Here is a 12,695-nt window from a genome sequence, read left to right on the forward strand (position 1 = left end):
AAAATGACCCATTTTCGAAAAACTCGGTTAAAAGTTTTGAAAACAAACAAAGTAAAAGTCACAGAAAGCAATAGCAACGGACTGAGACAATTACTTGTATCAACTAAAACCTCATTAGCAACCAACGATACCTTCAATCAATGAGTTCAAGTGATAAGACAGCAATAAGTACAACAAATGCTTTAAAAAATAAAAATTCATATACAAACTTTTCAAAAAAACAGTGTCAAAAGTTTAAAACTACTAGCCATAAACTCAAATCATTATTTAGGTTAATTTATGCCTCATTATCAACCAATGAGATCAAAAATGAGACCAAAATCAAATATTCACTAATACTTTATGCCAAAAAATAGTGTCAAAGTCAATACCTGCCCATTACAATTAGCTGCCCATTAATAAAATCAAGGAATTGCAATTAGGCCTAATAAGAACCCATATGTATTATTCTAATAGCACTTAAAAGAAAACACACTGAAAAGCGCAATCAAATGACCGCACGTGAAAAAAATTGTTTTAAAAAGCTAAAATTTTATCAAATATTTATGCTTCCTTTAATACTCTTTCCGCTTCTTTTAATACTCCAGCGTGATTAAAATCCCCACTCTAAAAATTTTTTTCTGACGTGAAAAAGCCAAAAACGTAACAGATCTTACAAAGTAGAGAGCGTAGATACTCTGGATTGTAAAAATAGCAGTAGAACTCCTGGCCAGAAATTTGAAGAATTTTCATTGACTAAACAAACACAAACAACCAACGTTGGAAGAATGGCTCTGAAACGACTAGTGGGAGCTCGATACAACGAGTCATTATTTACCACCACAACCACTAATAGTATATTAAGTACAAAAATTACAATAACCGGCGCATTCTCAGACTTTTTACTAGACTTTTAATGGTGAACTGTCGCAAGTTGAGTTAAGCTGCTGACAATTGTGAATGAAAAATATTTATATCATGGAAAACGAAAACGTCAAGGGCGTAAAAATCACGAGATGTCAAAACTGGCAGTCGAAAATTTTGCATAAAGAAGACCAACACGTTTACAATACTTGCCAAAAAAATCGATTGACAGAAGTAAAAAGTCTAGACCTAAATAAGTAGGAATGGTCTCAAAAAATCACACGAAAAAAATCTAATGAAAAAACAACAGGAATCAAAGTCAAATTGCTGCATACGAACAAAAAATAGCAAAAAATTTTTGTTCAAACCGTTTTTTTTCTCACCGTCTTTTAAAGTTAAAAAAAATTTCTCAAGTTAAAAAAAATCGGTGCAAAACCACTGTCTTTTTGCTCCACTTACTAATATCACTTATACAATTCATCAAAATGTATTAACAATCTTAAGACAAGACAGTGCCATAATACAATTCAAATTCTCTGCATTTAAAAAAGAGCAAAAGACTAATAATAGCTAGCCGCAACTATTGCTTTGCGGCGATCAAAAATAAGATCTTTTCCGTTTGTGCCTCCCCAGCTTTGTGGATGCATATTACCCCCCCCCCCCCCCCAGAAGCACGTGCAATATTTTTACAATGATTTACCATGTAATGACACGTGCTCTGTAATTGGGGGAGCATAACGTACTGGGGGCACAAACGGAAAAGATCCAAAAAATGTATGAACAAATTAAAGTGGACGTAGCGGGATCTATTCTATTTGTGCCACCCCACCAACCAACAAAGACCTCTAACTTTCTCTTGTTTAATCATTATTTAGGTCTTTCCCATTATAGCCCCAGCTTAGTGGTCATATAACTTTTACCCCCAACCATAATAAACTTGCCATAATGGAGGGCTATAATTTCGGGGGGGGGGGGGGGGGGATAATGGGACAGATCCCAATATTCTGGATCGGGACAATAATTTTGTCTCTCGGTCATCTGAGTGCCAAGATTGGTGGAGAGGTAGAGAAAAACAATAACAAAAGAACTGTCATTTAGCTACAAAAATAAAAGCACGTGCTAAATTATTTCGAAACGCTGATAAACAATTCGCGGGTGATGACTTTTTGCGTTCAACCAGACTGTCAAGAACGTACTGAGTTTACTGAACAACAGAAAAATTGGATCTATTATGTTTCGGCCCCCATCTTAGAGGCATTAAACGTCCCAACGCTCACGTGCCAATGTTGGACATATTACCGTGCTAAAAAAACTATTAGCAATTTTCAAGAGTCTTTCCCATTATACTCCACCCCAGCTTACTGGTGATATAACGTACAGCCCCCACAAAATTATTGTAAACATACCATAATGGGGGCTATAATTTCATGAAGGAGGTTGGGGGGTATGATATGGCAAAGACCAAACGGTACTATGGGTCCGAAATAGAATAGTGAAACCCGAAAAATGATGGACACGATGTGACTGTTGGAACTGTTGACACCCTATGTCAGACCTCATTCTCTTATTGTTAGTTTATACGGTTGCTCTGTATTGATGAGCTACGTCCTCTTTTCCTTCCGATAAGCAATTTCTGCCCAGACAAAAACTCATTTTAAAAACACTAATTTAACATGCTCCGGCTGATTTTTTTTTAAACTTTACTGAGAAAAAACTTGTTTTATATGCTTTCAATGAACCGGAACGTTTCCGCAAATGTGAGAATTCCCTATAATGAGAAAGACTCCTAATTTTTCTCCCGTAGTTAGACGGAGGGGGTCTCTGACTAAAACGTGGCGAAACGTTGCATAATAACATTACTAAGCTTTTTCGGGTCTTTCCCATTATAGCCCCCCAGCTTAGTGGTCAGATAACCTATAGCCCCCCCAATCATGGTAAATATACCATAATGGGGGGCTATATTTTCATGGGGGGCTATAATGGGAAAGACCCGCTTTTTCCCATCAATAACCTCCCAGCTTACTGGGCTAAAACTCCCATTATCGTAAGTTAACAGAAAGGGGGCTATATTTTGGTAGTGTGGGCGATGAGCCCATTAATTGTTCTTTCAACTTCTGAACTTCGTCTTAAATCCGTCAAACTGTTAGGAAAAGAGGAAGAGATCTCAAGTGATGTCGTAGCTCGTTGTACACGTGCTTCAAACACTCTTTTACTGCATTTTCTTATAGCTACTGACAATTTATCCTAAAAATGCCAACTGTTACTAGTAGCTTCTTATTCCTGGTTATTACAACTCTACAGATCTCATTTACTAATCCAGATGACAGTCGATGGTCTGATGCATTATCTTCCGTCTGGAAACTCAAAGAAACATTTTATCAACGTAAGTCAAATTAAACTCTCCTCCAGTCTCCAATCCCCTATCCTGCCTCCTCGTCACCTCTTCCGTGATGATGACTCTCCCACTATAGCTTAAATGTGAAACAATGATGTGACCTAGTCCAGGCGAATATTACAACATAAACGCGAAGTCCAGGCGAGTTATGTTTGAGTGCTATTTATGGTCGTATAAAGCTGATTTTTGAGCAGGCGATCAAAAGTAAACCAGACGATTTAAGCATTTTCAAAAGCAATGTTTAAAAATAGTTGATTTAAAATCTGACGCAATATTCTCGTCAAATTACTAAGTGTCAATGCTGTAGTATTACGAGAGCCGTTACAAATGAGCGGATAATTAATCCCGCATTAGAGCGAACGTATTTAGGCGCTAATTAACCATTCTTTCGCCGCGCGCTAAACAAACTAACGCTTATTAAGACTACCAGTACACAAGTATTTAAACAACTCAGTTCGACTTATTTAAATAACACAACTTTAGGCCTGGATCTCCTCGCTTATATCCAGGATAGAAAATGTACATTGTTGAACGTAGGCGGCCTGTAAAACCACAGTTTCTTTTGATTTAAATTACTTCTGCTTTTGACAGTTGCAATGCAGATCTTTCCCCCCAAGTTCAATAAAGATGAAGCAGATTGCTTCAGGGGAAAAGACAATAGAGTCTCATAAAAAGCCCCCAAGAAAACCACAATTGTTGCGGTTTTAGAAGAGGGGAAAAGCAGAAAACAGGCGCCTACGAAATCAATAATTGATGCTTTCAGCTTTTTAGATTTTTATTATTTTTTGGAGTTTCAATAATTTTTCCGTGAGATAAAAAAGAGTTAATTCTCTTGCCTTCTCGGCCAATAGGAAAATTAAGAAGCACCTCACTATGAACGTGAGTTTGTGATTCGCTCCCTATCGGCCCAAACGGAGCTGAGAGGAATTAATTGTTTCTCTCAGCGAAGTGGGACGGAATAAAATTAGAGAGACAAATAACAGAGCCAGCGACGAGCAGCAGACAACTGCTTCATTTTTCTTGCAAAATAAATTCCTAAATTTAAACAGAAATTTTAGTAAAGATTTCCAACTTAGCAAATTTTCCAACAGAACATACTTGTGAGAAATCAACTGGAAGAAGTTTTCAACGACACAATCATTTAACAACAATACAATCGAGTAACAGCTCAACCCGGTTTAATACTACTCAGTGTAAGCTTGTTCATTTAAACTATCTATTTAATTAATTGAACTTTTCAGCCCCCCAACTACTTTAAATTGAGACTTATAACACAGACAGGTCTTAGGCATATATCTTTGCCTTCGATTTGTTATATCTTTTGTCAAGTTTGACTGGCATACATAAAGAGATCCCGTATTGTGTGATCTGTAGCAGCCCAGCCAAATTTGATAACTGGTGCGCCCAGAGGAAAGAATCACGCCTGAATTTTTGTTTTTCTATTCGATCGGATTAAAATAGTAAAATAACCACTAGCACAGAAGTGGAAGCACACTAGTAGCCAAACAAATAGAGTAATTTATATCAAATTTACGGCCGAAATACAGTAAATTTACATTAAAATAGTAACAGGCAACTGATTCTTTGCTCTTGTAAAATTGTTCTGACCCGGGTGGGGGTAATCTATGTCCAATTTTTAGTTTATTTATATAACAATTGAAGTACTTTTACATTTTATAGTCAAAATTTAACCAAAAATCATCCCCCCAAAACCTATTTAGCCTAATTTTTACCCAATTTTCATCAAATTTATGGTTAAATTTTAGTATTTACACCTTAAATAACCGAAATTCAACCAGATTCTATCCCCCCAAAACATATTTAATTTGATTTTAACCCAATTTTCACCAAATTTATGGTTGAATTTTAGTATTTTCACTCTAAATAATTGAAAGTTATACAAAATTCATCCCCCCATAACCTGTTTAGTCTATTTCTAACCCAATTTTGACCAAATTTATGGTTAAATTTTAGTATTTTCACTCTAAATAATCGGAATTTATACAGAATTTATCCCCACAAAACTTGTTTAGACTATTTCTGACCCGATTTGGACCAAATTTATGATTAAATTGTAGCATATACACTCCAAATAACCAAAAATTATCCAAATTTCACCGCCCCAACACCTAATTAAACTAAACTTTTTTTCACCAAATTCACAGCAGAATTTTAGCATTTTCACACTAAATAGCCGATTTTTAACCAGAAATCATCCCCCCAAATCATATTTAGAGTAACATATGTCTAATTTTTACTGAATCTTTGACCAAAATATAGCATTTTCAAACAATTTAACGTAAATTTAACCAGAATTCATCCCCCCAATTAGTGTTTAGTGTAATTTATATCTAATTTTCTACACATTTAAGCACACGTTGTTGCATTTTCACATTAACTAACCCAATTTTGGTTAAATTTAAGCCTTCCTTAGTTGAATATTCACTCTATTTTATCAATTCCTTGACCCGGGTGGGGTAATATTAATCAAATTTTAACAAAATAAACATCATTTTGACCTAAATTCTCAAATATTGACCAGATTTTAACAAAATTAACGTCACTTTTATCATAATTTAACGGATACTAATCACATTTAAGTCTTAAAAACATCATTCTTATCCAATTTTAACCAATATTACTCAAGAAAATAGCCACATTAACGTCATTTTTACACAAAATTAGTGAATATTAACCAAGTTTTGACCACATAAATCTCAATAAGGCTCAAATTTAACAAAAAATAACGGGTTTTAAACAAAATTTTATCCCCCCCCCCAACATAGATTTTTAGCCTGAAAATAACATAAATTGATGACAATTCCCCCATTTTAACCGGTTTCACAATAAAAATTTCACCAATAGAGGTTTTAAACAGTGCATGGACCAAACTGGAATAGTTATTGTAGAACATCTTAATCTAACAGCAATAGAAAACACTAGAAGGGGTAAAATAACACGGTTTATTACTGACGGATTTACTTTCTTAGCTATTTTCTACGTGTTTGAACATAATTCTCCCGCTGATTTTTGTATAACTTATGCATCTGAGAACCCAAATTTTCAGAATTTACTAACTTTGTTAAAAACTAAAAACAGTGTGATCGAGATTCCCGCAGAAAATTTAGCCAATAATTAATTAAAAGAGCGTAAACTAGCCTTTTTAACCCAATTTGTACACAAATTTATCATAGAAAAGTTGTTGTCTCATGTTAAAATACGGTCATTAACAGATTCAAGCACTTTAGAAACAATATTTAAACACAATAATAGCTACAAAAATACTACTACTGATGTACTAGACATCCCGTACTAAACGTTTTTATACTGTCTTCTGTGTAATTTCATACAAAAATACATTAATAAAACAACAAAAACAATTGTTCTATGTTATTTATATGTCATATATTAAAGTAAACGTTCAAGATCTAAATATAAGTATTAAAGTACATAACAAAATAGGCAAAGTTTCATATTATTTAACTGACCAGAACAGAAACTTTTTATGCATTTACCATCACTCTTCTAGCGAAACAGAAACTGAAATCTACATAACTTACAAGTGGACCAACCCAAACTTTAAGGAACTTTTGTGTGCTCTAAGAAATCAGAACAGTGTGATAGAATTAGCATAAACGTTATCATCTTGTGTGTGGATGAGCCATCAAAATAAAATTCCCCCGTTTGGTTTACAAATCTTAAAAATCATTAAACCCAAATACATCAACGTTTCTCCTGACGATCCGAGTTTACCAGATAGAGTTAAATTACTTATAAAAACAGAATTTGTCACACAAATTAGATTTTCAAAAATAAACAGATTTCACCAATACTCTGTTGAATTTAAACACTCTGAAAGCACTTATCCTTGGTTATTAAATTTTACCGTTGAGCAAACCGATATTTACTCTTGGGTTGAAATTTTTAGTACTGATAACGGCAAAAACTTTGAATTTAAAATACAATCATTAAACGGTCCTAAACAAATAAAATTCATAACACAAAACAAACAGTTCAATTTTCTACTTTAGTATTAGTGTTTTATTACTTAATTGCTATAACAAAAATATTTTCTACACTAATTACCCAAACTAATAATACTTTTGTATAAAATATTCTTTTCGTACACTAAAATAAAACATGGCAGCGAACGTTGTTGCGTACCCCGACATAGCGTTAGAGAAATTTACAGGTTTGGACCCATCTGAAGATGCCCAGGAATTCTTTAGTTTAATACAAAGAAAAATCCAATTCTCACTAGGAACAAGAGATCCTGCGGATGCTGATTTGCAAGCAGCATACGACGCTAGACAAAAAGCGTTGTTTGGTTCGGTTTTGCGTGGGCCCGCAGCCCAATGGTTTGAATCCTTAGCACCAGGTTTAGCATGGAACGAAGTTAGAAATCAGTTCATTACCCGTTTTACTGATGCAAAAGACAAGTATAGGAAAAGAATTGAAGTCGAGAGTATTAAAAGGCAACCAGATGAGTTGATAAAAAGCTATACACACCGAGTAACAAAAGCAGTTGAAAAAGGATGGCCAGATCCAGACTTTAACAACGACCAGCGTAACGCTAAGTGTATGGAGTACTTTGTAAGAGGATTAACGCCACCTACACTCAAGCAAAAGGCACATCAGCGGTTAATAGAAAACCCAGCTACAACTTGGCAACAATTACAGGATCATGTAGCAACTAAAGACTTAAGTTTTTCTGTTAGCAGTGAATTCACGGGTACTGCCTCAAGTAGTATCGACAATAAAATAGAAATAGAAGGGTTAAAAAACCAACTCACAGAAATTGCAAATCTAATGAAAGATCATAAAATAAACGCCACATACAACAACGACAATCCCAGATTCAAACAAAACCAGACTAGATTCTGCAAGTTTTGCAAACGTTCAGGTCACACAATAGCTTTCTGCTTTAAGTACAAGGACTTTAAAAACGAAAACCGAAACCCACCTCAACAACGAGAAAAGTTCACAGATAATTATAAATGTAGTAGGAGCCATTCACCAGGTCAACAAAATTACAAATCAAACAATTATGACAATCGAAATTCTAGGGACAGACAGAGAAATAGTTATAACCAAAATCAATCCAATTATCAAAACAACTCTAGATCAGACTACCGACATCGATCACCGTACCCATCAAACTCTTCAAACAATTATCGATCATCTTCTTACGATAACCGATCACAGGAACGACAAAATAACTATCGAAACAACTTTTACAGAGATAACAATAGGCAAAATAGTAGGGATAGGCAAAGCAACGGTCCTCCAAGATCAGATAATCGATATCGTGATAGGAGTAGAGACCATGACCGAGATAGGACACCTACTAGACAAAACCATAATACTCATTCAAGAGATAACAGTGAAGGGCGAAGCCCTCGAGTTCACTTTACCAGTGAAACTTCTAGAGACTATTACAATAATGAGAACCACAATGACGAGTATTTAAACTAGACAGGTCTCCGTTCATAAACACTACTGATAACAAAACAAGTTACTCACATATTTACATTAATTTATACCAATCCGTCGGAGACAAAAATAAAAATAACGGCTTAGAAACACAGTTCTTATTGGACACAGGAGCATCAAGCTCTATAATTAATTACCACACTTATCTTGAACTATGTAAATTACAACACATTGAGATGAAAGCTTCAAAAAATCATACTTTAGCGGTTAATGGTGAGAAACTGAAACTTCTAGGTCAAATTACTTTCAAAACTTCTTTCGACATTGAAGGAAAGTATCAAGTGGAAGTTACCACATGGGTTTCAGCCAAAGATGGTTGCAAGCCGAATTTGTTGGGAATGGATTTCCTTGAATCTACAGTAAAATCGATTGACCTAACCACTCCAAAAATTGATTTAAAAACTTACCCTGAAGTAGCCGTCACATTATCTAGATACCAAACGAAAAGCTATCCATACATTAGCTCTTACAAAATTGTAACTCTTGACCAGCAACTACCATTAGCACCAAAATCAACTCGAGTAATATCAATTAGACCTCCGAATGAATTCTTCAGAAAGGGAACCTCCTTCGTAATTGGAAGTGAACTGCAAGCTCAAGGAATTTATACTTACAATGTTCAGTGTTTTAGAAAAGAAAAGGAATTACCAATAATGCTAAACAATCCTCTAAACAACAAGGTTGTCATCCAAAAGGGTCCTATTGGGCACACTTTAGAAGACATTGAAATTAGACAAGACCCAGAATTTTCTGTAGTTGACAACGTTGCATTCATAAACCACCTAATGAATAGTGACACTAATTGGGATCAAATATTCCATGTTAGCGAAAAACAAGGTCCAAAAATTTCAAAAATTCAAAATTTCTTTGCAGGCAAAACTCCTGAAAAACAGAAGAAAACAGAAAAACGAAAAAGGCAACAAGATTTTACCAACAACTACGAATTAGAAACAGACTTTAGCGACGACCTCAAGGATCTTAAGCCACAATTAGAAACAACTGATGAGAACATCAGACCCGTTGAACTTCCCAAAGAAAAACTTAACAGATTTGAGAAAACCGATCAAGCGTTTCTCAAAAAATTTGATTTCAGTCAAGCTGATATCAAAGACGAAAACTTAGACAAGTTACTGAGGACTTTAACTAAAAATAAAGACGTTTACTCTCAACACAAATACGATGTTGGAAAGATAAAACAAAAGTTTCATGTTAAACTTTTACCTAATTCAACTTTGACAAAACAAAGACCATCCAAAGTACCATTACACTATCAGGAAAAACTAGAAAACCTTTTGGAACAACTGTGTAAAACAGGTATAATCCGGGAAATGGGTAATGATAAAGAAATGGGATCAGAATTTATTAATCCAATCATAATCCTACCCAAGGGGAACACAGTAAAACTGGTTATAGATGCCCGATATCTGAATTCAATAACAGACCTTAGTCGATATTCATGGCCACTCGAACCAATCGGAAGTCTATTAACTAGATTAAAAGGTAATTTCTTCACAACCAGTGATCTTTGTTCAGCCTATAACCAAGTCCCTCTAACTGAGGAAACCAAACAGCTGGTAAGTTTTGTAATTGGTCCAAAACAATACACATTTGAACGCGGATTTTACGGCCTATGCGGTCTACCTAACTTCTTCAGTCGTATAATGACTATCCATTTTGCACCATTAATTAGAAAAAAACAAGCTATAACCTACATTGATGACACCATCATGCAAGCGCAAGATGAAACCGAAATGTTTGAAATAATTGACAAGTACCATGAACTTTTAAGGAAATCTGGGTTGAAAGCTCAACCTGAAAAGACTAAATTTTTCCTTAGGAAAGTACAGTTCTTGGGACATGTAGTAGGTAAAGATGGGATACAACCAGTCAAGAAGCGAGTAGCAGATTTAAAAGCACTTAAGTCGCCTGAAAACAAACGTGATGTCATGAGAGTTCTAGGTTGCTTAGGATTCTACAGCATGTACATCAAAAATTTGCATGTTGACTGCAAGCCATTTTATGACCTAACCCGCACAGAAACTAAATTTGTCTGGACAACGGAACACGAAAAACTGTTTAACGACATTAAAAACCGAATTAGCGAAGATACTATCTTAGCAATACCGGATACTAAATACCCTTTCCACGTGCATGTAGACGCTTCTTCTATAGGAGTAGGCTCAATTCTCGTTCAAGAATTTCCAGAAGGGAAACGAATAGTGTCTTTTAACTCTAGAATTTACACTAAAGAGGAACAAAAAATGAGCACCACAGCACGCGAACTTTGCGGTGTAATATCTGCACTACAAACTTATGAGCATTACCTAATTGGTTCTCCCCATCCAGTATATGTGTACACCGACCATAAGCCTTTAATGTATCTATGGGGTAGAAGAGGAAAACTCTCTCACAGGTTTTTTAGATACCAGTTAGTAATTTCTCAATTCCAGAACTTGAAAATTATTTGGACTGAAGGAAAAAACTTAGCTTTTCCTGACATCCTAAGTCGAAATGTGAAACTTAAAGATCTGGACAAGTATCAACTTAAACACAAAAAGATACCAAAAGACATTAGTTTTTACGACGAGCATGGTAACGAGGAAAAATACTTCATTTTGCGTGATAATGAAAAGGGACCAGCAGATGATTTTTTTCCAATCCTAAAACAAAGCATAACGGGTATCGACAAATTCATTTTCAAAAATGACAAAATGGTAAAGCAAAAGTACGACAATAATCAAAACAGACTTTGCTCAATAAACAATATTTCGGAAGATTTCTCGTATGGTTCATCAATTAACCACTATAGGCGTCACCGCAAACATGAAATAACCCCTGTGTCAGAACAGGAGGAAGACGAAACGTCTGATCATTATACAGAAATTGATTCCTACCCTGATGAAGGGATAACCGAACAAAATTTTGACCCAATTTCGGAATTTGAATTGTTCAATGAGAACCAGTCACCGGAATTAGATTTTGACAAACTCTACATTGATCAAACTAATACCACAGACTCGGAGTACAGATTCCCTCTAGAATACGATAAAGTTTTTTTCGTGAAAAATAGCAATTGTATAGACAAAACCGAATTAGCAAAAAAATTTCCCGAAAATACAAAAATACAAGATGCAAGAGAACTCATCGATAAACTGACAATCTTCTCTAAAGAAGTTGATTTAAATACATCGGTAATTTGTCAAGAACAATTAAAAGACCCAGTGATACAACAAATTCGCCAATTAAGGACGAACAATAACAAAGATGAAAAGAAAATTGAATTCCGACAATCTAAAGCCATAATGTCATACATTAATAACTTTGAAAAACTGAGTTTCGTAGGCAACATCTTATGTATTCAACAACAAACAGACGAGCCAGATATTGAATACTTAAAAATTTGCGTACCACTGTCATTGTTCTTTAAAGTTTTTCAGTTAGCTCATTGTGAACTGTCAGGTCACGTAGGTTTAGATAAAACACTTGCTAACGTAAAACGATTTTTTTATTGGCCCGGAATGTATAAATGGATTGAAAACCTAATTGCTGATTGCCTTGAATGCCAAAAAAATAAACAAAAACGGAGAGATATCCACGAAGCACCTCTCGAAAAGTGGACTGATACAGTCCCATTCCCCTTTCATACGGTCCATATTGATCACAAAGGACCTTTAAATCCACCATCGAACGGTAAACACCATTGTTTAGTTATTGTCGATTCATTTTCACGTTTCATTCAAGTATACCCCGTACGTTCCACAGACGCAGTAGACACCATAAAAGCTTTAGAAAAGTTCATCTTGTCTTTTGGAATACCACAAAAACTTGTTTATGATAAGGGTTCGGCATTCATGAACCAAGATTTTGCGAGTTACATTCATGAATTAGGTATAACACCCGCAGCTCGAACTGCTTATGCGCCTTGGACTAATGGTAAAGTCGAGATCCAAAACAAACATCTAGG

At 35.1% G+C, this 12,695-nt stretch overlaps 1 protein-coding gene across 26 annotated transcripts in view; it reads left to right on the forward strand.

Annotated features, from left to right (window-relative positions):
* Window positions 1-1,959: 1,959 nt before the first annotated feature.
* LOC142339075 (uncharacterized) overlaps window positions 1,960-12,695 on the forward strand; it is a 28,066-nt gene continuing 17,330 nt past the window's right edge. Inside the window, exons 1-3 of one of the 26 annotated variants that reach the window (XM_075388751.1) lie at window positions 1,960-2,035; window positions 2,332-2,412; window positions 3,024-3,226. In XM_075388751.1, coding sequence (XP_075244866.1) covers window positions 3,094-3,226 — 133 coding nt within the window. In that variant the 5' untranslated portion in view covers window positions 1,960-2,035; window positions 2,332-2,412; window positions 3,024-3,093. Of the gene's footprint in view, window positions 2,129-2,331; window positions 2,413-2,990; window positions 3,227-12,695 lie in introns of all 26 variants that reach the window. The other 25 variants (XM_075388755.1, XM_075388773.1, XM_075388768.1 and 22 more) reach the window with 25 other exon arrangements.

The sequence above is a fragment of the Convolutriloba macropyga genome, chromosome 5 (assembly GCF_964194025.1).
Source record: "Convolutriloba macropyga chromosome 5, txConMacr16.3, whole genome shotgun sequence".
Taxonomy (NCBI): Eukaryota; Metazoa; Xenacoelomorpha; order Acoela; family Convolutidae; genus Convolutriloba; species Convolutriloba macropyga.